The sequence below is a fragment of the Camelus bactrianus genome, chromosome 6, assembly GCF_048773025.1.
Source record: "Camelus bactrianus isolate YW-2024 breed Bactrian camel chromosome 6, ASM4877302v1, whole genome shotgun sequence".
Taxonomy (NCBI): Eukaryota; Metazoa; Chordata; class Mammalia; order Artiodactyla; family Camelidae; genus Camelus; species Camelus bactrianus.
The window spans coordinates 2,127,330-2,152,264 of NC_133544.1; the positions used below are offsets into that span (position 1 = coordinate 2,127,330).

The window sequence follows — 24,935 nt, forward strand, 5'->3', positions numbered from 1 at the left end:
CTCCGTTTAAACTCCCGCTCCTCCTCACTTCCCTGCTTTTCTCTGCCAGTGGTCAACACACCCAGGAGTGCAGAGTGTATTTACTGAGCTGTTTGTCTGCTGGTCACGCGGGGAGGTCAGCTCTGCAAAGGCAAGACCATGGTTCTGTCTCATCCACACTAGTCCTAGGGACTAGCCCGGAGATGGCAAGTATTCGGAAGTACCTTAATCAATGAACAGATGGCTGCGAAGTGGGGTGAGGGGGGAACAACCAGCTGCCTGAGGGCTTCCAGGGGAGGTGACAGTCAAGCTGGGTCTTGAAGGATGAATACGATCCCACAGGGCAGAGACAGGGGAGGTGCACAGACAGAGGAGAGGCACAGATGTGGCTAAACGCTGAGTGGTGGGGGGCAGGCAGGGCTGGCGCGCCATGAGGGGCCGCAGGTCGGAGACCCCGGCTTCGGGCAGTGAGCGAGCACGCTGGCCCCCGAGCACCAGTGTTTTCTGAGCCAGGAGCGGGTTTCCGCCAGTCTGTTCCCTCCAGCCAGCCTCCCGGCCCATCTCTCCCTGGCCTTCCGCACACAGGAGGAGCTGAAGAGGAGGGACAGGTCCGCCCGGCAGTGGCGGTTAGGGCGGCTCCATGGGGAAGGCGTTCTGTCCCTCCCCGGCTGTACGGTTGAACAGTGGCTCTCAGCCAGAGGCCGCGGTCACCACGGCACCCCTCACAGGCTGCTCTGAGGTGAACTGAGTTGCAGCCTGTGCGGCAGGGGTGGGGGGTGAACGGGGCCCCAAAAGCACACTTGATACCCCGCTGGCAGAACGGCAGGGGTGCCAGGGTCCCGAGGACAGGCCGGGGCCACGGTCAGCGGGTGGTCTACGCTGGTGTGTCACTCAAACGGTCCCAGGCTGACGCCCAGCAAAAAGCAGAAGCGCCGTAAACGTCTGCTGAGGAATTCAGGTTGCACACCTGTCAGCCCTGCAGCGATGAATCTGAGCAAAACTAAGTAAAGAAAGAGCTAAAACGACCCAGCTCACTGCACTCTCGCTGAAAACCCACCACCAGCCGCGTCGACCCACCCGTGGCGCCCGCCCCACCCCGCCCGCATGAACACCTCAGCAGTGAGGGAGCCAGGCGCAGGAGTCCTCCCACGGCACCGCGAGACCTCATCCGGGACGGGCAGGGTTGAAGCCATGGGCCCTTCCCTCTGCACTTGAAGTCGGCAGCTGTCCTGCACTGCTGCAGAAGCTTCCAGGGAACCTCCAGTGAGCAGGCGGGCCATGCAGCCTTGTCCAATGTGAAGTGACTGAATATTCAGATTCTTCCCATTTTGAGGCAAAGAAGGGTGATGCTGCATGGGACACAGAGTGAGGTCTTCTCCCGTTTTCCTCTAGGACGCTCCGTGGTCATATTTCTCTGCTTCTTGGCATATGTGTACTTCATGCAACTAAGCCCTTCTGGGAAGGGAGCTGGGCATTTTCTACGCCACCAGCAATCGATGAGCAGTGCCCTGTCAACGTGACTCCCGCAGTGCCGAGTCCAGTCACTGAAAACATCCTCACCTTGAGCTCAGTAAGCATAAAATGATGCCTAGGTGCTGTTTTAAAGTGCACTACTAAATTTAGAGTTTGAGCAAAATTCTTTTCTTGTAGTCACATTATGCATCTGTATGTGTCTTATTATTTCTACAAACTTGTTAAGGCTTTTCATAAAGTCCACACTGCCTCTTCCACTGTGCCACAAATGCCCCCTAGTCTGCTGTTCATGTCTGACTGGTTTCCTGGACGCTGACTCCTTTGTCTGCCTGGCCCTCCAGTTTGCTGGGCAGTCTGAGCGTTTCCTGCATCTCGTCTCCATGGGGAAGCCTCGCTCCTTCAACACAACCCCCGCCCCTCAGCCTCTGCCAGTCCTGGGGCACTCAACTCCCTGCTGGCTGGCCCCGGCCTGGGAAAAGCCTCAGGCTGGCTACTTCCATGAACTAGGGAGGTATAAACTGGGAGGTGGAGGAAGCCTGTCTACAGTAAGACAAGGCTGAAGCAGTGGGGTAGAGAGGGGATTAAATGGGAGGAGGGAGGACGTCCCAGGTCCCTCTGGTGCCAGCGTCCAAGCGCAGGCCGTGCGTGAGCCCAGCTCTGCCCTGGTCCTGGTCCTGGCCCTGAGCCACATCCGTGTCCCCTCAGCAAACGCTCCTTTCCAGAAGGATACATCACGGGGAGTCTTAACCCATCCCGATGCGGCCAGTTTTCATACTCTTAAATCTTCCCACCTTTACTTTCAAGCAGGGAATCATCACCCCTCCAGATAATGGAGGGTCACTATTATTTTGTTAGACTGTCTATAACCAGGAACGATGTATTTAACTTTTTAATCCACAAAAAATTGATTTTTAATAATTAACTTTTTGATCCATTGGAATACGTGAGTCTAAGTTTATCCTTTCAAGCCGAAAGTAATTAGTTTCTTCAACATCATTCAGTAAACAAAACTCTTCTTCCCTGGGCTCCGTGGGCCCCTGTACTCAGCTGTCAAACTGCACACTCGGGCCCCCGGAGGTGGTGCGCCATCTACCCCCCACTCCTCCCACTGCGGCAGTGAGCGTTTGAACAGCTGGCAGAGCAGGCACCTCCCTTCACGTGTCCTTTCCTCAATCCATTCTTTCCATTTTCTGAAATCTAATAAAGGCCTGTCTTTCAAAAGGAATCTCAATGTTATTAAAATAATAAGACCCAAAACAACCTGATGACACGCTGACCGACATGTCTGTGGCCCACACAGCCCAAAGCCTCGCCGGCCAGGGTGGCCAGGACAGCGCGGGGCGAGCGAGCTGAGGGCCACTGTGCGAGGGGAGGTCGGGCAGGCCCCTGGAACCCGACTCCCCAGGTCAGGACCCAGGCCGCTCCACGCACTCGCTGTGCAATTTTGGTCAAATACCCTGCCCTCAGGCTCCTCATCTGTAAAATGGTAAAAGTAACAGCACTTACTTCACTAGGTCATTGCAGGGAATAAAACAGAATGTTTAGGCAAGGACTTGGCACAGCACCAGCACAGCCCAGCCCAGAGCTGTGTGTAGACACAAGAGCCCGGCCTCGTGACAGTGCTGCCTGAGAAAGCCTTCCCGCCACCCAGCACCTGCCTGGCCAGGGCTCAGTGAGCTGGAGGAGGGTCTGATGCGAGTGTGTAAATGTGAGATAGAATGCCTTGGTTGCACCTGTTTGCGGCTTAGCTTTGTATTTGAAAAAAAAAAAAAGGAAATAAACTTTAAAATTATTTGTCACCATAAAAATGAAACAAAAATGTAAAAATGTATTGCCCAGCAAAAACCCAAACAACCTGCTAGGACACAGCACCCTTTCCTGCTCGCTCCTGCCCTCCCAGACTCTGGATGCGGCCCGCGCCGCGGACAGCAAGGGGCTACTGCGTCTTCCCCAGCTTTGCACTCCAAACGCACCCAGGCCAGACCAAGTCGGCAGGGAGACAGGTGACACCTTAGCCCAACAAAGATCTGGCTTTTGGAGTCAGTGGCCTCCGATTGTTCATCAGAATGTTTCATCAGCAGACACCTGTTTAGCAAACAGTATGATGTGTCACCAAGGTCTAACACCAACCCCAAGAAAAAATTATTCAAGTGCACTAGACTTTCCATCCAGAAAGGAAGGACGGCATGGTAGGCAGGGGGAACAGAGTGAAGGCACATCAAGCACAAAGCACGGGAACCAGACGTGACAGGTGAGATGGGCAGGGGCCGGCAGCCCTCGGTCTAGATGGAGGAGCATGGCTGCCACTCTGCAGTCAAAGGAAATCTAAAAACCTAAGCCAGTGGCCAATGTCACATCTGCATTTTGGGTAGAACATCTGCCCACAGCACAAAGAATGGATTTAAGGCAGGAGCTGATAAACTACAGCCTGTAGGCCAAAACTGGCCTACCACCTGTTTTTGTAAATAAAGTTTTATCGAGACACATTCATGCCCATTAATTCATATATTTTCTATGGCTACTTTCACAGGACAACAGCAGAGTTGAGTCACCGAAGCAGAGACCTAACATGGTTCAGAAAGACCAAATTATTTACTACCTAGCCCTTCACAGAAAGTTTGTTGACCCCTGATTTAGAGACTGGGGGCAAGGGAACCAATTAGGAAGTTACTGTAGTAGGCAGAGAATTAACAAGGGCCTGAATTAAAGCAACATTTAAAGGACAAGGAGTAGAGGGAGTGCTGAGAAATGTCTAAGAGATGAAGGGGGAGTCGGGGGAGGCTCCCAGGATGACTCCCAGTTTCCAGCTCTTGGGTGGTGGGACCATGAACTGCCATCAGGAATCCAGGAGCAGGAGCCAGGGTGGGAGAGACAGAGGCTGCAAAAGCCATAGGACCTCAGGATGTAAGTCCAAAGGTCGGAAAGAGTCATCCATGAAGACCAAAAATAATGAGGAGGCTGACCTCACCCAGAGAGAGAGGAGGGAGCAGGAGGGGGACAGACGTCCACCTCGCTGAAGACACCCTCAGGGCACCTGCCCCAGGGGGCCGGGACTTGCCCCTGAACTTGGTCTACTTCACTCAACATCTTTTCTTTTTATCTTCTCATGTAGCTACTCAAACAATAACAGTGCTGGCAGACAAAGAGCAAATGAACTGACCTGATTCAGCTCTCAGTCCCAGGCCTTTAGCTTTTAGTCTTGAGTGAATAAATTCTTCTTTTTCCTGAAAGAAAACAGCTATCAGAATCCCTTTCTAGGTGGGGAGGGTGTGGCTCAAAGAGGTAGAGCACATGCTTAGCATGCACGAGGTCCCAGGTTCGATCCTCAGTATCTCCTCTAAAAAAAAGCAAATAAATGAGTAAACTTAACTACCTCCCTCTCCACCTCTTTGTCTGTCCCTCCATCTCTTCTGGAGGGGCTGGATGTGGGTTTCCCAAGAAGTGGCCCATCTCACAGCCTGTTTGAAACCATCTGAACTTGGTTAGAAGTTTCACGCTTGAAACAGGATTTGAAAATGAGATGTTTAATGAACTTTCGGAGGTACTGCATGTTTGTAAATCCACAGAATAAGATAAACACACTCCATTTGACTTGGCCCGCAGAAATGGATAAACACCTATTGCCTCGAAGTCTTTCTTCTGGAATTAGAATATTTATGCTTCTTTCTCATGTACTTTATCGACGAGTAGGCTCTTAAGGATTCTGAATTCTCAGAAGAATAACAGCACATCCCAGAAGCACACAAGACACGCACATGTGAAAGACAGAGTTGTAGTTCTGGCTCTGCTACGTCCTGCATTTCCCTGAAGGTCTCAAGATCTGTGATTCTACTAATGACCAATATTTCTTCTGTACAGTTACATGTTGATTCTAAAATTACATACATATGAACATATACCCGTACATGTACACAGGGGAGAGAGACAGACGCTATCAAACTTAAGGCAAAGCATATACTAAGGATGTAGCGCCCCCAAGTGGCCAACTGTATCATTTTCCCATTCTAACATGAAACCTAGACTTACCTTATGAAAAGTCAAATTCTGGTTTGCCCAGAACTGTTGGTTCCATTCTTGTGTTTCTTGTCTTAATTCTCTCAGCTTTTGTTCTAATGGTGATTCATTTTCAGGGATGTAAAAGTGAACAGGTCGAAGGTTTGAATATTTATCTGGGGGTCCTATCCAATCATGGCAAGATTTTCTCGGAGGGCAGAATCTTGAGATCTTTAACAAAATACATGGGATTAATATACAACTAAGAAAAACCCCAGTATTATAAGATGAACACTCGGGGTTTATTAAAGACCCACGTTAGCTTCCTCTTTTGAAGACTATGTGCCAGGGAATATCAAAATTAAAAGAACTGTAATGAATATCATTAACACTATATCAAACTCGTTCAACAGCGGTGCTGGACTAAGTTAACATCCTACGGCAGAAAAACAATGTCAACCTGTACTTTGCACCACAGACAAAACTTAACTCAAAAAGAATCAAAGGCCTAAAATGTAAAACTATAAAACCTCTAAAACACAATAAAAATTTTACAACCTCACATTAGGCAAAGATTTCTCAGATACAACACCAAAAGCACAATCCACAACACAAGAAACAGATGAACTGGACTTCACCAAAGTTAAAATTTTCTGCTCTCCTAAAGACACTACAAAGAAAATGAAAACACCAACCACGGACTGGGAGAAAATATATGTAAAGCTGTAAAAAGGACTTGTTTCCAGAACATATGAAGATTTCTCTAAACTCCATAATAAGAAAACAAACACCCCAATTATAAAACGGGCAAAATATCTAAATAAAAGTTTCTCTGAAGAAGTTATACAGACGGCAAATAAGCACATAAAAAATGCCCAACCTCATTAGTCATTAGGGAAATGCAAATTAAAACCATGATGAGATACCACCACATGCTTATTAATACGGCTAAAAAAAGCCACAAAAAAATCTGCCAAAATGAGTGCTGTCAAGGATGTAAAACAATCGAGCTCTTAAACGTTGCTTGTGGGAATGCAAAACGGCACAACCACTTTGGAAAAAAGGTTGGCAGTCCACCATGAAAAATTAAACACACACTCAACATAAACCCAGCCACCCCTCCCTCCCCAGGTTATTAATCCAAGACACATGGATATGTATGTTCACACAAAACCCTGGATGTGACTGTTTAAAGTGGCTTTTTTTATAGCTGCCCAAATCTGGAAACAGCCCAAGAGCCCTCCCCCTGCTGCATGGTGAGGCCATGTGGTGGGCACTCCTCCACCAGAGGGACCAAAGGCAACGCGGTGAACCTCCCATCACCGTGAGGCCACACCCTGGATGGTTCTGGTCACAAAGCATCCGGGGAAGCCAGGTGCGTGTGGAGGAAGGGGCTGACCATAAAGGGATTCTCCGGGGCAGTAAACGTGTTCTGTGTCCTGAATTGTGGTGTACATGTTTGTCAGGAGTGAATTTTCCTGGCTGCGGACTGGACTTCCATAAACCTGACACTAAACTAAAAAGATGAGCTGAGTAATCAAAGATTAGCTCTCCATTTGCTTGCCAGGAGACCAATGTAACCACAGTTCACGAGGGGAAATAACAGTCAATCTGGAAGTTTCTTGTATCTTACTTGTGAAAAAGCAAGCTCTACTGAACCCGCCTCCCACATCCAGAGCAAGGGTACCCCCACCCGCCCTGCCTCTGTGAACAACCAGAAAACTACTCAGCAACAGGAGTGGGCCACCGACAGGTGCAACGCAGAGGACCTCAAAATAATACACGGAGTGGAAGAGCCCGGCACCAAAGACGACGTGATTGCACATGTGTGACATTCTAGAAAAAGTAATCAGGTCAAGGCGGAGCGCATGGCTCAAGTGGTGGAGCACGAGCTGAACAGGCATGAGGTCCTGGATTCAATTCCCGGTACCTCCTGTAAAAAAGTAAATAAACCTAATTACCTCCCTCCTCCCACCAAAATAAAATAATTAAATTAATACAATAATGAATAAATAAAATATTTTTTAAAAGTAATCAGATCAGTGGTTGCCCGGAGTGAGGGGTGGAGTGATGTTACACATCTTACTGGAGTGGTGACTGCAAGGATTTACACGTTTGTCAAAACTCATCAAATGTACACTCAAAATGGGTGCACTAATTTTAGTATATATAAATTACAACTCAATAAAGTCAATTAAAATTATAAAGACAAAAAATTACCACATCGAACAGTTCTTTTGCATTTAGAGGGCACTTCATTCAGGGTATTTCAGTACTTCACTACCACCATTATAAGCTGCCACTTCCAAGGAACTAAAAACAGAGATGCAGGTTTGCAAAATTTAAGATAAGACAGTTCTTATCTTAGACTTGGCTGCTTACTGACAACTTGAAAAATGTAGAAATAATAGCTAATAATTTCACAAATTAATGCAGCTAACCTGGTACAGCTGTGCATTTTGCAATGTCTCACGTGGTGGGAGCATCACAGAGCGAAGGAGGGACCAAGGAGAAGCTCTACTCTGCCTGTAGCCTGAGCCTTCCTGTCCCCAGTGTGGGTCTGACCCTCTCTTAGGTCCCTGGACTAAACCCTTAACAACTAGGGTAAAGAACCAAGTGTAGACTGATAGGGGAAACCAAGTCACTCTTGAGGAAACACAGCTTGTGCGTTTTCACTTTGACAGCCACCACTAATCACCACCAACGCACACCGAGCAGCCTAAGAACTTGGCGTTAACTGAAGGAGAGTGCTAATTGCAGACCTGCCCGGCGGCACTCCTTGTCTCGGATGCTAGGAGCCTCCTAAGTCTTCTAAATTCCCAAGCAGCCTAAAAACAGAAAGAATGTAAACAGGACAAGGGTAGCAGTGGGTCTGGTTGGGGGCGGGTTACAGGGCTCAGAGCCCACAGAGAACACTTCGGGATGCTGCGTCAGCTCTGGTCACTCCTGAGTTCAGCAGGTCGTTAGGTTACAAAATATGCAGGGGCACCCACTCACGCAAAAAGCTTGAACACACACCTGAGAACACAGCTTCCTTTTTTTACTTTTTTTTTTTTTTTGCAGAAATCAGTACACTTTCCCTAAACTCAATATTGTTTATTTTTTTTTTTAAGGTAAAATTTGCACACAATGAAACAGACAAATCTTTAGATAGCTTCTGAGTTGTAACACATTACAGCTCTCCCTTCAGGACAACACTGGCACGTATTTTATTACAAATCTGTCATGTTTAGCTCAGCATCAGAATGCTTACTATTTAGAAAATTATTTTGAGTCTAGAATAAGCGAATGGGCAGGAAATGTTGAAAAGTATATATGATTCCCACAGACTTTCGAGATATTTTTAGAAAACTATCTTTTAAAATAAATTCAAAAATTTAAGGATCCTTGACAGATTAAGTAAAATACAGCGTTTGAATGGGGGAAAAATGGATAGAAAACGTTCAATCACTGAAAAGAAGCTGTATAGTAATAAGTTAAAATTCTGGTGACAATTGTCACTAAGTGGAGTGCTCCCTAAAATTCACCCAAATTTACAGAGCACTGATGGAGCTTAGGCTGGAGGAGGCCCCGGGGACATGAGGAAGGGTCCTGCAGGCCTTCTCGGGAGCAGACGTGGGGAACCTACACTCGGAGAGGGCGGAGAGGACAGAAGTCGTCCTCAGCGGCTGGTGGGGGTGGCATGGGGGGAGAGTAGGGGCTGCAGGGACAGAAGAATGAGGAGAAGGCAGGGGACGGTGGTGAGGAGCCAGACAGAGCTGCCCTCTGGGCAGTAGCCGCTAGAAAACGTTTAATATGGCTGATGAGCAGCACACACTTTACAAGTAATGATAAAATACATGACACTCCTTCTTGTGAATCCCACGCAGCTAAGCAAGTCTCACAAAGCTTTCGTTAACTTTTAACAATAGCTTTAGTGAGAGATAATTCACATACTATAAAATTAACCCTTTTAAAGTAGAGCTGTGCAACCATCACCATTAATTCCAGAACGTTCCATCCCTCCAAAAAGAAACCCGGTGCCCAAGGGCCTGGCGGCCATGACTCTGCCTGGGGCTCTGTGGGTCTGCTTGTTCTGTACATTTCACGTAAACGGGATCACACAAGTATGTGCTTTCTGGGACTGACGTCTTTCACTTAACGTGATTTCAAGGTTCAACCGGTTGCAGCATGCGTCAGCCCATTTCTTTTTATGGCTGGATGACAGTCCATAGGATGGATATAAACACTTTTTATTTACCTGTTTATCAGCTGAGAACATTCGGGTTGTTTCCACTTTGGGGCTATTTTAAACAATGCTGTCATGAACATTCGCGTATTGATTTTTGTGTAGACATCTGTCTTCATCTCTCTTGGGTGTAAATATAGGCGTTTCCAAAGTGTCTGCACTATTTTACATTGCCCCCAGCAACGTAACCAGCTTCTCCACATCCTCGCCAACACTTGCTGCTGTCCGTTGTCTAACTCATGGCCACCCTAGTGGGGATCAAGCGGCATCTTGCTGTGGCTCTTTTGCTGATTTTTGCTAAGTTTGGTGCAAATAGCCAAAACCTGGCTGCAGGTGACTAACTAATAGGCGTACTTGGGACACAAAGGTGATTTCATACTAAGTAGGGTGAACAAGACCCACGTCAGACTCACCCATTGCCAACACACAGCGATTTCTTTGATAAACATGGATAGCAGTTTTGGAGACTAGAAGATTATTCCCTCAGTTCTGGTCTGTTCACAACGTGATGTCAACAGACAAGGTATCCCTCTTAATTTACTCCATGTGACAGCTGACCCTTGAACAATGTGGTGATCAGGGGTGAGGACCCTCCATGTACTTGAAAACCCATGTACAACTCTACAGCCAGCCCTCCAGATCCCAGGTCCCACACCTGCAGATTCAACCAACCTGGGGGTATGTGGTTCTATAGAAAAACTCTGAGCATAAGCAGACCTGTGCAGTTCAAACTCATGTTGTTCCAGGGTCACCTGCAACAACATTTCTCCTTCACTTTCCTAAGTCTAGACAATTAACAAACCAATAAATCAAACCCTGACTGGGAGCATTTGCCCATTTGCATGGTGCAATTACTTACACCACGGATAATTTCAAGCCCGCAAAATGATGTTACTGAACAAGGAGTTGGAAAGAGATGCACAGAAATACCATTGTATGCTCTCTCTACCATACAGGGTAACAGATGCAAATAACCTCAAAAGCAGAGATAATTATAATTTAATTTTTAGTAAAGGAGGCAAAACTTCCCCTCTACCCTCTTAGAATCCCCAAATGGGCCTAAGAGTTAAATTAACACAAGACAGATTAACAAAAGAAAAACATAGATTTTTCACATGCATATGGGAATCCCCATAGGAAAATGAGGACCCCCAAAAAGCAGATAGGCCCAAGTGCCCATATACTAGGCTGAACAAGAAGTCGCCATTGTGGAAAAGTGACTAAAATGTACGGTGAGACTAACCGTAAGTGTTACTTTAAACAATCTGTTTTCACAGACTTCTTTCAGTCTCTGGTGGTGAGAATGCTTCTTTCCTCCTGATTTAGGGAAGGCAGCTTTCACACAGGAGTTTTACCTTCTGCTTTAGGAAGAAAAGAGCAGGCCGGAGCACCCTCTTTGCACCTGCTGCTCTTCCAGTGCCTTTAGCTCAAAACAATCTTTTTGCCAAAGAGGACTATTTTAGGGTGGCTGGTTCTGTCCTTCAGCACTCTAGAAAGCTAAACCTTATCCCATTATTTAAAGTGCCTGAAAGTGTTTTAATTTTCCTAAAGATATTTATGAGGACATAGTTGAAACTTAACAGAATATCCAAAATCATCAACATAATTTTAAAAAGTTTAATTATGTTTCCTATAGTTAATGTCTTGTAGGAGCAAACAAATATAAGTGTGTGTATATTAGAAAAACAGTAAGGAAATCTTTTCTTAAAGAAAACATTTCTAAAATTCTCTGCAGTTTTTACCATAAGAATTCTGTCCAATTAGCCTCATTTCCATGCAATAAACATTAGCAAGCTCTGCTGCTTCTGATACTTTTTTTAATATCATCTTCAGACTTCTGGAGGATGAAGCTGCTAGAATTAAGATCTTCTACCCATTTTACGTTAGTTTATTTCATGACTGATGCAAATATTTTTACTCAGGTGATTTTCTCGCAGCTGCAGAAGTTGCTAGAGCCTACAGCTGATGACCAAGGGAGTCAAACACTGTCTTTTGAGAAGCCTTCTTCTCTGGCCGAGGGAATAAGTCCACGGAATTCCAGGCCCAAGCAACACTGAAGCCTGGCACCCCCACCCCTGGCCCTTTACAGGTAGCTGTTCCCAGGTCTGGAGCGGGAGCTGAGGGCTCCAGCTCTGTAATCAGCTGGTGTAAGCAGCTCCAGCTGCCTCCAGGATGCCCCCACTCCCACTCCTCCAGCCTGCAGCCAAAGTAATCTCCCCAAAACAGTCACTCTCACGGCGATACTCCTCCCCTTAAAAACCACCAGTGACTACTCATTACCCTCAGGATAGTCTAAAATCCTCACTGTGGTCTCGCAGACCAGCCGCCCCACCTCTCCTTCCTTCTCCACCCACACAACTTCCTCTAATGACTGGGGACAGCTGGCCTCTGCCCAGCCTCCGCCCTTCCTCGGGAGGAAACACGGCTTCCTCCACTTCCTTGGCTTCCTTGCTCTGAATCCCGCTCCTCAGTGGTGTCTCCAGGGTGTCCTGAGCCCCCAGCAGACTGCAGGCCCATGGGAGCAGGTGGTGACAAGCACTTGTTAGAGGAATATTCTTCGTAGTTCTTAAAAATCTTTCCGGTTCACCTCCTCTATGTCTATGCAAAGAAATCCACTTCATCTTCAGAAACTCTGACTTATAGGAATGACTTGGGGGAGAGACACCTGACAAAGTTTAACTGGGATACTGCAATTACTGATAGTAACATAAGAATGTCGAGAAGTTCTGAGCGAGACAGAAGCCATTGCTGCCAAGTGTTCTTTACATAACTGCTTGCTGTTGAGTTTCTAGGTCTTCCAGGAGACTTTCAAAGGCGCTGCGTGTTCTGGAGTGTGACGTGCACATGGTGGAAGAACAGGGAGGCACTGGTGCAGGTGGACGGGTCAGAGCTGCAGGGGACTTGGGGAGCCAGGCTGACCGGTTGCCAGAGGGGCACCAAAGCGGGGGAGAAGTTGAGACACAGCTGTCACCTCTTCGTGGCCACTGCTGCTGCAGGTCATAGAGGACACAGTTCACACCCCACACCAGCCTACTGCACCTGACCAACCAGTTCAGCATGGCTAATTCTTCTGCATTCATTTCTTCTTGCAGATCTTTGATCATTTTTACTTTTGACTCGTACTTCCAAAGAGTGTCCCTCGCGGGGTCACTGGGAAGCAGGGTTGAGCCTTAAGAGGCTCAGCCAAAGTGGAAACATCCCAGATGAAAGGCCAGCAAGTCCCCCGGAAAGGACTGAGTTCATCCCTCGTGTGTGAAAGTGGCAGGGCCCTGCTGGTTGGGAGACATCCTGGCCTGCTACCTAAGCCCTGAGACCATGCTTCTCAGCATCAGGACTGAAACATATTGACCTGATACAGGCTGACTTAAGAATCCTTTTTAGAAAGCACAGGCAGGACTGTCACACAAAGATCTTTAACGTTTTACCCACCATTCTAAGAACAATACACTATAACCATGTTTCCCTTTAAAAAAAAAAAACAAACCTTACTTTTCTGCAAGTATTTTTGGACTTCTCCCCCAAAGCCTGTGCATCTGCGATGTTTAGATATTCTTAGAAACTGAAGGAGATTCACACAAAGGGACCCAGTGAGTGGAGACAGAAACAGAGCCAGCCTGGGCCCACTGCTGTGAACATTCGCTGCAAGACAGGGCTCCTTCCCCTGCTCTAAGCAGGCTGAGGGGGCTGCAGAGCTGCCGGGGGTCAGCCCTGCCAGCAGCAAGGGGACAGGGCGGCAGACTTCACCCTAGCTGCACATGTTTACCTGTTTTACCACCTTCCAGAACAGCACCCCACCTCTTCTTACAGGAAATTCTGAGGAAGTCATAACACACATAACAAAGCAAGCTCAAAGAGGAGCCAGGGCTGTCCACTTACTTTTCCATATTTATCTCTGAGTTATTACTTATAAACTGCTTTATAGTTGACACGTGAACTTTGCGACCCAACTCTCGGAGTCCCCTCCATTTCCCACTATAATTCGAGAGACTTTATCTTCAATGATGGCAGAGGTAGTTTCTCTGCTCTCCCCTATAAGCATATATTCTGTCTTTGTTCCCGCAACAACTGCTATTTAAAAGGGAGGAGAAGGGGCCTGGGGGAGGAAGTCCTTCTGTAAAAGGACAAATCCCTCTGAGGTTTGAATAAGCACCATAATTTATTCTTACAGCAAAAGCACGGAGCGCACAGTCTCCTGGGCTCGCCGTGGCCGGGATGCGGTGGGGAAAGCACACAGACCTAACAGTTCCGCTGAGGACTGTGTCTGTTCCTACTTGTCAGACGGAGTTACCATTACTGGGGGGGGGGGAGGTGAACCTTCCAGCTCTTTCTCTTTAACTGTGAACTGCCAGGCTGGGCAGCCCGAGCCCGGGCCTGTCCCCTGCAGGCCCAGCCCGGCTCTCCCTCCCTCCCCCTCCCTTTAGGGCAGGCTCCTGAGCTCCCCTGACATGCGCCCACCCTGGGGCCTCTCCTAGGAGGAGAAGCGGGGATTGGGAGTGGGAGATCTTGCTCCCTGGCCCCTCTCCCAGAAGTGCGGGTATGTAGCACAAAGGTCCTCTCTGAGGGCAGGCTTCACTGCCCGCCGCTGGGAAACCACCGGCAACAAGGACAGGAACGACAATGCTGCCAGGAGCTGCTGTTCTCGGCGCTTCCTGGTCTAGAGCCCTGACTCTTCTGGAGTGGGAACTGAGAGCCTTTCCCTGCTGGAGGGCTGGAGGCCCCAGCCTCCCATCCTAGACGGATGCAGACAAATCAATCGGCACACCAAATCCAGCAGAACGTAAGAGGACCAGTGTGTCAGGACCAAGCTGGGTTTATACTAGGAGGGTAAGGTGGGTTTAACATCAGAAAAGCAATCACCAATGAAGAAGCCTTCTCAAAAACAAAAAAGGCAAATCTGAATGTAGTCAAGGCTCTAGAAGGAACATGTTAAACTGCACCACGGGAATGGAATCAGTAGAATCAGGCTGAGGGAAACTAAAGCATACACACCCTCAGCGCCCACAGATAAACTGCTGTAAGTAAAGGAAGGGACAGAGGTAAAACCTAAGAAACCTGGAAGCCCATCAGCCAACCACCACGTGCAGACCTTACGTGGGTCCTGACAGACGCAGACTGTGAAAGAAAGCACCTCTGACATTTGTACGACAGTGGAAGACATTTACATTGGAAATTTGCTGGAATTAAGAATTGTTATAATTCTTTATAGATGTGACAATGGCATTATGTCTATACATTATATATATCTCTGTATATCCGTATCTTTTAAAGATACACACTGAAATACTTAAGAGATGCCACCACATTATCTGGGAAGGGGGACTGGATGGGGGTAAGGATGAAACAGACAGCCATGAGTGGGTAACTGTGGAAGCAGGGTACTGGATACATCATAATTCTTTACATTCTTCTATCTTTGTACGTTTTAAATTCCCCATAAATAATAACAACAAAAAAACAATAAATCAGTGTAATTCTCCATATTAACAGAACATACAACAAAAAAAACAATAAATCAGTGTAATTCGCCATATTAACAGAACAGAGGGAAATCATGTAATCATTTAAGTAGATGAAGAAAAAGCACTCAGTAATGTTGGAACACTGGACTGAGAGAGTGAAAACCCTGATTTTAGTCCTGACCCTGTTCTGTGATACCAGGCAGGTCACTTTTCCTCTCTGGGCCTCAATTTCCTCATCTTTATAATACAGTTAAATGACATGGTTTTTAAAATCCTCCCACCTCTGCTTTAATTTGTTTTCCTACTAATTATTGAAAACCTTTTAAATACTAGATATATCCACATTAACCTTAAAATCCTATGACTAGATCTCTCACCAGTTTCTCATTTATCTTGAGTTTCAACTTCTTCCTATGAGATTTATTCCAAACCTAAACTTGGGGATTTTGGAGGTCATGCTCCTTAATGAAAATGTAAGCAAAATACGACACCAGTAGTTCCATTATGTGTTATTTGTAAATATTACCTCTCCATGCTGAGGGCCTGTTTCTTTTTTTTTTTTAATACAAAAATTACTAGAAGAAAATTTTCAGTTCATCATCCTTTGGATAAAGGAACTATATCATGTATATTCCTCATGTGTAAGCCTTAGGATCTTGAAGAAATTATTCAATCTTACTGTGTTTAAGTTTCCTCATCTGTAAAAATGGGATGAAAAAAGTGCCTAATTGACAGAATTTTGAGGCTTAAATAAATTGAAATGTATAAAGCTCTCAGAACAGTGTATGCAAGTGCTTGATAAATGTTAACTATGACTGTAAATGTCAATGAAAGTCACGGCTACAAATATTCATGCATGTACTGTAACTGTGTCCCTAACTTGTGAGCTTATTAGACCTGCCCTTAAGGGTCCTGATGTTATATCTCAAGAAAGCTGGGGGGAGAAAAAACAACTAGACAAACCAAGAAAATAAGTAAATGTCCTGATGTCCAGACTGCATCTGGACCAATTCCATCAGAATCTCTGGGGGTGGGCCCCAGTATTTTTTAGTCTTCCAGATGATTCCAAATGTGCAGATGGTATAAACCAATGATATAAAGACACAGGTAGAATAAGCAGGTATGAAGTAGCTAGAGAACACCTGCTTTGACAGCTGAGTTTAAGTTGCATTTGGAAGGAAAAGTGATGCTTAACTCTAACGTCTACACTGTTTCTCTATTAAAAACTGGTATCCATGAGAGAGGGTAGAGCTCAGTGGTAGAGCACGTGCTTAGCATGAACGAGGTCCTGGATTCAGTCCCCAGGACCACCATCAAAAAAAATAAATAAACCTAATTACCCCCCACCGAAAAGTTTTAAAACTGGTACCCAGGGATTAGAGGGGGAAATAAACAGCAGGCCCTAAAGCCGGCCTCCTTAACGCAAGTGGAAAACAAGGAAGTAATGGAAAATATGAGGGTGAACTAGAAATACAGGAATAAAATAGCTCTCTTTAGATAAAGAAAACCAAAGGTTTACAACCTGTTACTTTTAAGACCTAATACTTAAAATCAAAGTCTGAAAGACAACAATCTCTCTGTGCTGCAGGAACTTAATTACCTGGAGAACTGGCTGTGTGCTTAAGAAGCACACACAGATGGGGCCAAACACATAGGAAACACAAACTGCCTTGAGGTGAGAACGATTCTTTAATGTTCCATCCAATATCTAGCCTAATGGGAAACACATCCTAAAAAGAAAACAAAAACAAAAAGAGCACAAGTCATAAGGCTAGGATTGGGCAGGGTCTGACTCATGAGTCAGCTGCTCCACTTTCAGCGTCATCACAATCATCGCCCGCATGGACCTCAGGCGGTCCAAAGGCGAGCAGCACCGGCTTCCTTGACACTTGGACTGCAAAAGGCTGAGAAGTCTCATCCTGAGGATCAGACCCAAGGTAAGACTTCCTTTAATAAAAGGCTGTATGTCAATAGAAAAGGCCTCGTCTAGGTGCTGTTCACAAAATAAGTTGGGGTAAGTCCTCCCCCTGGGGCAGTTGTTGGTTGATGTTAAGTTTGCCCTCCCAGAACATTTTCAGATACTTGTTGAGTATCCTTCTACCCAAAGTCTGAGATGCTGAGTGGGTTTATATGTTCTAGGAACAGAAGTCAGGACTGTGGCCACTGTATCAGGGAACTAAGTCAGAGGCTTGGGGTATAGGTGACAGGTTACTCCCTATTTAAACTGTAAACGAGACAGAATTTCAAAGCTGCGTTTATAAAAGCATGCTAATAGCAACAGACCAAAATAAACAAAAATTTACAGGCAGGCTCATTTTGGAATTTTTTTTTTTAAATACTAAGTGTTGTCTTTTTTTCCCCCAATACTTTTCTTTCTTTCTTTCTTTCTTTCTTCCTTTCTTCCTTTCTTCCTTTCTTTCTTTCTTTCTTCCTTTCTTCCTTTCTTTCTTCCTTTCTTTCTTCCTTTCTTCCTTTCTTTCTTTCTTTCTTTCTTTCTTTTTTTTTTTTTTAATGTAGGTACTGGGGATTGAACTCAGGACCTCCTGCATGATAAGCATGTGTTCTACCCCTGAGCTATTTCCCACCCTCTTGGAATTCTTAATAGACACTTCTTTACCCTTCTTTAATTATCGTTTAAAGTATGCTTGCTAGCCTGCCTCTTTAGCCTGTTGGCAAACGAAGTGTTAGTACTTGTACCTTTATTTCATCTGCAGCCCATTCCACACCGTTAGTCAACATTTTCATGTGACAGCTGGAATCAAGGTCCAGGACTCCCTAAAACAAATCATCGTCCTTCTCCAAAGCAGTGCAGTTTTTAAAAACTGCTTGCCACTTGTTGCTGCTGCAGACAGTAATCTCTGCGTATCTTTGGTCAGTGACATATATACAGGCACGCTTTTTCCAAACCAGAAAAACTATTCAACGTGAAGACCTACAAAACACGATGATAAAATTTGCCACCACTTGAAGAAAAGCACTAATAATTTTAACGAAGCCAAAACACACACGTGAGCTGTGCACACCAGGAGCTCTTAAAAAATAAAAACTAACCATACTAGACGAGAAACAGGTACGTATAAACTTGCTAGCTGACTCTGCTATACTTCACAGAAGTTCTGCCAACAGACCCGGGAGTGGCGGCGGCACCGTCAGTTCCACCGACCAAGGAAACTTGGGGGCTCCGGGGCCAGGAGGTCTGCCCGCCCCTCGAGCCAGGGCCTCCCCACTCTCCATCCGCCGGGACCCCCAGGCCGCGTACGCTGCTCCGTGCCAGGCCCGGGCCGGCTCGGGGACGCTGCTCCACGGGGGGCTTAGCCGACGCCGCCAGCGGGCGACACAGGGGAGCGGGACCCACAGGTGTCCCTGAGGGACGCGGCCCGGGTCTGCCGCCCCTTGCGGCCACCCCTCCCGGCCCAACCTCTCCGGGAACCCCGCTTACCCGGCTGGGCGCCGCATCCCTGCGCTCGGTGCCGCGCTCGGGGGCGAGCTGACAGCCGCGGCCTGTGAAGGCGCGGCAGAGAACAGGGAGAAGGGTCTTCCTCCCAGGCCGTAAAGCCGCCATGGCTGTCACCCGCCCGCTCCCGCGGCGCACGGCAGAGTCGCGACGGCGCGAGGGGCTGCCTTACGGCAAGGTCGCGAAGCCAGTGGGAGGGGACGATACGGCCGACCGTGCGCTTTCCCCGCGTGTGACAGGCTGCGGAGGCGGGCGGACGGCGTGGGGGCGTCTGGCGGCGGCTCCTCGGCTCCTGCCATTCTAGGCAGCTGCGCGAGGCAGCTCGCGGCAGGCTCGGCGAGGGTTAAGGTACGGCGCGGTTTACGAAGGACGTTTTTCCCAGGGCAGGGGCTGTTTGGCCCGGAGGCGGGGCTGCTGGGCCCTGGCGACGGCGGGAGCGGAGTGGCGAACGTCGGCGGCGGAGCGCGCGATGGCGCGGGCGGCACAGGTGAGCGAGGCGCGGCGGCGGCGCAGGCCTTCTCCCTCCGCGGGAGCGCGCGGCCTCCCCTGGATGCGGCTCGCGGGCGGACGATCCCTGTGCCGGCGCTCTCACCCGGCTGCGGCCCGGCCCGAGTGGGTGCAGCCCAGCCCTGGGTCCCACGCGGGCCAGGCCTGGTTTCGTCGCTGGGCTCCCCGCAGCCGGCCCGGCCCCGGCCCCTGCGCCGTCCCCTGCTCCGTTCCCTCCCTCCTCGCCGGCGCCCCCAGCCCGGCCGAGCGCGGCCGTCCCCTCCCCTCACGGGCCATTGTGAGGTCAGGGCCCGCGGGCGCGTCGTGGGGTCCGGGCGAGACTCTCGGAGCGGCCGCTGCGGCCAGTAGCTGCCGCCGCCACCGCCGGCCCCTTCACCGGCTGCCCCGTTCAGACCTAGCCGGGAGGGGTGAGAGGGATGCAGCTTGGGGCCCACCTGCCGCGCCGCACCCCGTAAAGGGCTGATCTTCCACCTCGCCACTTCACCCACGGGAAGCCAAGACCAAACCAGCTTAGACCTCTTCTGGGTAAAGTGCTGGGAGGCAAGGGCGAGAAGGGGAGGGAAGAATCGAGGCAGCCTGCCCTTCCTGGGCCTCCAGCGGCGTGTTCTGGGCTCGGACACCCACAAGGGATTGGTTTCAGTGGATTATCCATCCTCCTCCCGTGAGCTGTTTGTGGAAACCCAAGCCCTTGGGGAAAAAAATCCTTTTATTCTGTTTAACAGACAGCCCCAGGGGGAGGGTGGAGGAGGGGAAATGAGGCCTCAGCCCCACCAACCTTCCCAACCCACCCATCTCTACCTTACGTATTTGTAATCTATATACACACCCCAGTGGGTCGGGAGAAGGGGGTACACCCTCAGCGGGGTAAGTCATTCTGGACTTTTAATGGGAGGCTAGTGAATGAATTATTCATAATTGTCACATTCTTGCGGGATGTATTCTGGAGGGGAGGGGAGCATGGTAGGGCACAGGAAGGTATTAGGCCTCCAAAGCCCAAGATGGTGCCTTTAGCACAATCCCATTCGCTTTTCTTGTGGAAGTGTTTATGTGTGCAGAGAAGACTTGTTAGGTACTAAAAGAGTGGAGCAAGAAACAGGGCAGCTTTATAGAAGTGCTTGAAGGGTGGAGAAGCGTGTAGGAGCTGGGGCTTTGGTGGCTGTTTGTGAACCACTGGTGTGTTGGTGGCTCTGTTCCTTTTGCTTAGTTACTTTTTCTGGAAACTAGGCATAGCTCTTTGGCCTGGTGGGGGAGCTTAGATGTACTGATAACGTCTGGAGGGTTAGAAGAGCTACTGTTCACATTGCACAGAGGTGCCCTGCTCCTGCCAGTGTCAAGACCTAAGATACTTGTGCTTTTTCCAAGCTGATAGTTCAACGTAATGCCATGCTTTGAAGGCATATGCTGCTTTCTGTTACAACTGAAGAAACTTGAGATTCACAGGCCCAGAGCCCCACCTCATATTCCACTCCGCAGTAACCCCAGTCTTAATCACGGCGGTGTTTAGGTTATTTTCAGAAGGAGTTGATTAGTCACTCTAATTTCTACTTGAGTATGACTGTCCTTCGGAATGCAATAATGACAAGCCCTTTTTCTTAAGCATATCTCTTTAAAATGAGAATTTTAGAAAGAATATATGATTACCATTCTGCAGGCTTTGTGGTGTAATAAGTTACGATTTTTGTCATCTTTTAGTGCTTGTGAAACTGAACACAACAAAAGCATGGAGATGGGAAACCAACACCCTTCTATTAGTAGGCTTCAGGAAATCCAAAAGGAAGTAAAAAGTATAGAACAGCAAGTAATTGGTTTCAGTGGTCTGTCAGACGACAAGAATTACAAGAAACTGGAGAGGATTCTAACAAAACAACTTTTTGAAATAGACTCTGTAGACACTGAAGGAAAAGGAGACATTCAGCAAGCTAGGAAGAGGGCAGCACGAGAGACAGAGCGGCTGCTCAAAGAGCTGGAGCAGAACGCGAACCACCCGCACCGGCTCGAGATACAGAGCATATTTAAAGAAGCCCAGTCCCTGGTGAAGGAGAAGATCGTGCCATTTTATAGTGGAGGCAACTGTGTAACTGATGAATTTGAAGAAGGCATCCAGGATATCATTTTGCGGTTGACACATGTTAAAACTGGAGGCAAGATCTCCTTGCGGAAAGCTCGGTATCACACTTTAACCAAAATCTGTGCGGTGCAAGAGATTATCGAGGACTGCATGAAGAAGCAGCCTTCCCTGCCACTGTCCGAGGACGCACACCCTTCCGTTGCCAAGATTAACTCTGTGATGTGTGAGGTGAACAAGGCCAGAGGCACTCTGATCGCTCTCCTCATGGGAGTGAACAGTAACGAAACCTGCAGGCACTTGTCCTGTGTGCTCTCGGGGCTGATCGCGGCCCTGGATGCCCTGGATGTGTGCGGGCGCACTGAGATCAGAAACTACCGGAAGGAGGTCGTGGAAGATATCAACAAGTTATTGAAATATTTGGATTTAGAAGAGGAAGCAGATACCACTTACGCGTTTGACCTGGGACAGAATCATTCCATTTTAAAAATAGAGAAAGTCCTCAAGAGAATGCGAGAGATAAAAAACGAACTGCTTCAAGCCCAGAATCCTCCTGAGTTGTACCTAAGTTCCAAAACAGAATTGCAGGGCTTGATTGGACAGCTGGATGAGGTCAGTCTCGAAAAGAACCCCTGTATCCGGGAGGCCAGGAGGAGAGCAGTGATCGAAGTGCAGACCCTCATCACGTACATCGACTTGAAGGAAGCCCTGGAGAAGAGAAAGGCGTTTGTGTGTGAGGAGCACCCCTCACACAAGGCCATCTGGGACGTCCTTGGAAACCTGTCGGAGATCCAGGGAGAAGTCCTCTCATTTGACGGCAACCGGACTGATAAGAACTACATGCGGCTGGAAGAGCTGCTCACCAAGCAGCTGCTGGCCCTGGATGCGGTCGACCCGCAGGGAGAGGAGAAGTGTAAGGCTGCCCGGAAGCAGGCGGTGAAGCTCGCCCAGAACATCCTCAGCTATCTCGACCTGAAATCTGATGAGTGGGAGTACTGAAGCACCCAGCCCGGGCCTGAGCCCTCTTGTTTTGCACTTTATACATACGTCTTTGTATTTATAGAGAGCTTGCAGTTCCTTGAGCCTAAATGTGATTTTTACATGCATATTTCAATCTCCGTATTTATGGTTTTAGCAAATTATATTCAGTATCTCTGCTGCTTTTGATGTTGCAAAACAAATATTACAGCTTATTAACTTTTCCATTTGGATCGTTATCTGTATGTTGTGTGATTTTTTGGTTTTTTTTTTTTTAATCAGAAAATGGAATAGGGGCAGCTTTTTCATTTTTTTTAATAGGTTGTCCAAGCATTCAAATGCAGGTATTTCAGAATCTAGGAATAGTCATAACCTTACATAGTAATTTCTAGGACAATTATGAGAAAGGGGGAAGTTTTTGGTTAAACAGAAGTAAGGTCCAATACTAAAGCAGTACAATTACATATTTCATTATACTAAGTAAAGCAGAAGGATTTTTTTCATTTATAAAACCCGATTAGTCCCACCCAGTTTAACAGGGTGGGAGTTTTTTGTTTTTACAAACAGTCTGTTCTTTCATAAACATTTTTTGTTTGAAGAACGGTGTCTGTGTTTCCCCCCATACTCTGCATTTAGAGGGGGATTCTTATTTTTGTGTGTGACATAGGAAAATTGTGAAAATTAATAGCAAAAAAGTATTTGAGACTACCTTGAAGAAAGAACACCAGCTAATATTTTCAAGTTGCTCTTGTTTATAAAATGTGAACTTCCAGTTTCCCTTAGAAATTAGTAATGGACATTAAAAAAAAAAAAAAAAGGAAACACCCGTATCCAGAGTAGGATAATGAAAACGAGATTAGTTACCTATTATCAGGTTGTATCAGAGTAAGCAAAAATGAATCTATCATGTCCTGGGCTTCTCCTGTTGTTCAAGGCTGCATGATGAACACACCTGTTAAGCATTCCCCATGCTGCTGTGTGGTGTGTGAGAGCAGAAACTGTCCGCAGCCCTGCGGGACCAGATCCTTGTCGCTTGTTCAGATGAAGTTAGCTGTCAACGCCTGGCACCCGGAAACATCGCACTCTGGGCCCCTGCTGCGCCTCTGAGTTCCTGTCACTGGCACGTGGATGTTTGTCTAGTGCCTAAGAGGACCAGTAAATATCAGTGCATGAAATGTTTTTTCTTCTTCTAAAGGTTATACGTATTTCTGTACCTACGAATTCATGATCCAGTTTTACGGTTGCCTGTTAACGTGAACAAGAGACTTCCCCAGAGTTCTGAAGCACCTAGGCAAGACGCTGCCCCAGCATCGCAGCTAACAGACCGCTCCCTGTAGTCACTCTCAGAGTAACCCTATTAGAGCGCACCCTTTGAGCTCTGTAGTAATTTGTGATATTCTTTCAGAGATATTTGATAACTTTGTAAACAGCTAAAAATAAGATAAAGGAGTAGCCCTGGATACCTGAAAGATTATAAAAAGTGCAGCCCTAGGAGATTTTCACGCTATGTCAGTACTGCCTGCTAATTAAAAGCCCTTGATATGGCCTGCCTACTAGGAATGTTCTAGATTCATTGGATAGTGGGGTCAAAGGGCAGTCAGAGGTCTTGGGGCAAGAGCCCCTCCCGTCTGCACATCCATCAGGCTCTCGAGTGCAGCTTCATTGGTAGTTCATTTTGACCAAAGCTGTTTTAGGATTGCTACTCAGTATAATTTTAGGGTACTCTTAAAATCCTGAAGAGCACTGTTTGAGTTAGCCCACTGGGAAATCGAGGCCGTCCTGACTCACTTCGGACATAACCCGCATACTGCGCCAGGGCCTACTACTTCATGTTAATTTTGGATTTGAAAGTTCAGTGTCCGCCTTTCCTTTCAGAGCAGCCACTGTCACATGAGAGCAGGTCCTCCCCCATCATTCATTTGCAGCGATGTTTCCTGCAACTTCCATGGAGCCAGCTCAGACTGCTCTCCTCAGCCTGTGTGTGTGTGTGTGCGTGTGCGTCGTGCGTGTCAGCCTGCTCTACTTCCTTGGACCTGATTATTCTGTCCCCGTAGGGAGCCCTGGTGACACCAGATGTAGCTGCCCTCGTCCCCCGCTGGGAGCCTCTGCTCAGGGGCGCTGCTGCGTGTATGTTTTCGCTTCACTGTGCTTTTATACTCCTCCGCGGAGAGAATCTGCACTGGAAGTAGAACCTGCCCCAACATGTCTGGCCTTGGGTCTGCATTGAACTGTGTGATCCACGTGCGTGCAAAAAATGGCTGCGAACGTTTGCTTTCCTCACGTCGGTCAGCACTGCGGTCAGATCGTTCTTTATGCAGGTAGATTGAAGTCAATCCTCCTACAGTGAAGCGGTCGTGAAAGTAAGTGCAGCGAGCATCTGCTAGGTACAGGTCACTGCTGTATTTTGCTAAAATGCCTCGATATATTTAACATAATTTTCAGTACGTTTGAAAAGTTTAACCAGTTTTTCTTACTTGTTTTACTTTGCTAGTTTTTAATCTGGTTTTTGAGGGTCTAAGCTTATCCTGTACACACGAGTTTTTTTAAGCAAAGCTTTTTAGCCTTTAACTCACCCAGTGTTTTTCTCAAAAATGATTGGAGAAATATTCGCCATTGATTTGATGTGTTGTAAGGCGTGTTAGTCCAGCGTGAGTTCTTGTCCTCTCCCCGTTAACTAACTGTATGACTGTTGTAATACTGTGTCTTAAATAGTTCAGTGTGATTTTGAGATACACAAACTAGTATACCCTTAATTATTGATGAAATAAAAAAATCTCTTAGCTTATCTCTGCAGTGGAG

The 24,935-nt window shown here is 47.4% G+C and overlaps 2 protein-coding genes across 6 annotated transcripts in view; one reads left to right on the forward strand and one right to left on the reverse strand.

Moving 5' to 3' along the window:
* COA8 (cytochrome c oxidase assembly factor 8) overlaps nt 1-18,754 on the reverse strand; it is a 34,591-nt gene extending 15,837 nt beyond the window's left edge. For 2 of the 4 annotated variants that reach the window (XR_012507316.1, XM_074364957.1), the window contains exons 1-3: nt 18,572-18,749; nt 5,479-5,676; nt 4,613-4,676 (exon numbers count right to left, since the gene is read on the reverse strand). Coding sequence is in view for 3 of the 4 variants with exons in the window: in XM_074364957.1 (XP_074221058.1) it covers nt 4,613-4,676; nt 5,479-5,676; nt 18,572-18,694 (385 nt within the window). In the remaining variant the exon portion in view is untranslated. Of the gene's footprint in view, nt 1-4,612; nt 4,677-5,478; nt 5,677-18,571 lie in introns of all 4 variants that reach the window. The other 2 variants (XM_074364956.1, XM_074364958.1) reach the window with 2 other exon arrangements.
* A 50-nt stretch (nt 18,755-18,804) lies between these two features.
* Nucleotides 18,805-24,921, forward strand: BAG5 (BAG cochaperone 5). 2 transcript variants are annotated; one of them, XM_074364954.1, is made up of 2 exons: nt 18,805-18,934; nt 20,786-24,921. In XM_074364954.1, the coding sequence occupies exon 2, from the start codon at nt 20,814-20,816 to the stop codon at nt 22,155-22,157; it is 1,344 nt and encodes a 447-aa protein (XP_074221055.1). In that variant the 5' UTR covers nt 18,805-18,934; nt 20,786-20,813; the 3' UTR covers nt 22,158-24,921. The 2 variants fall into 2 exon arrangements, with proteins under 2 accessions (XP_074221055.1, XP_074221054.1); XM_074364953.1 differs by lacking the exon at nt 18,805-18,934 and adding an exon at nt 18,969-19,073.
* Nucleotides 24,922-24,935: the final 14 nt, after the last annotated feature.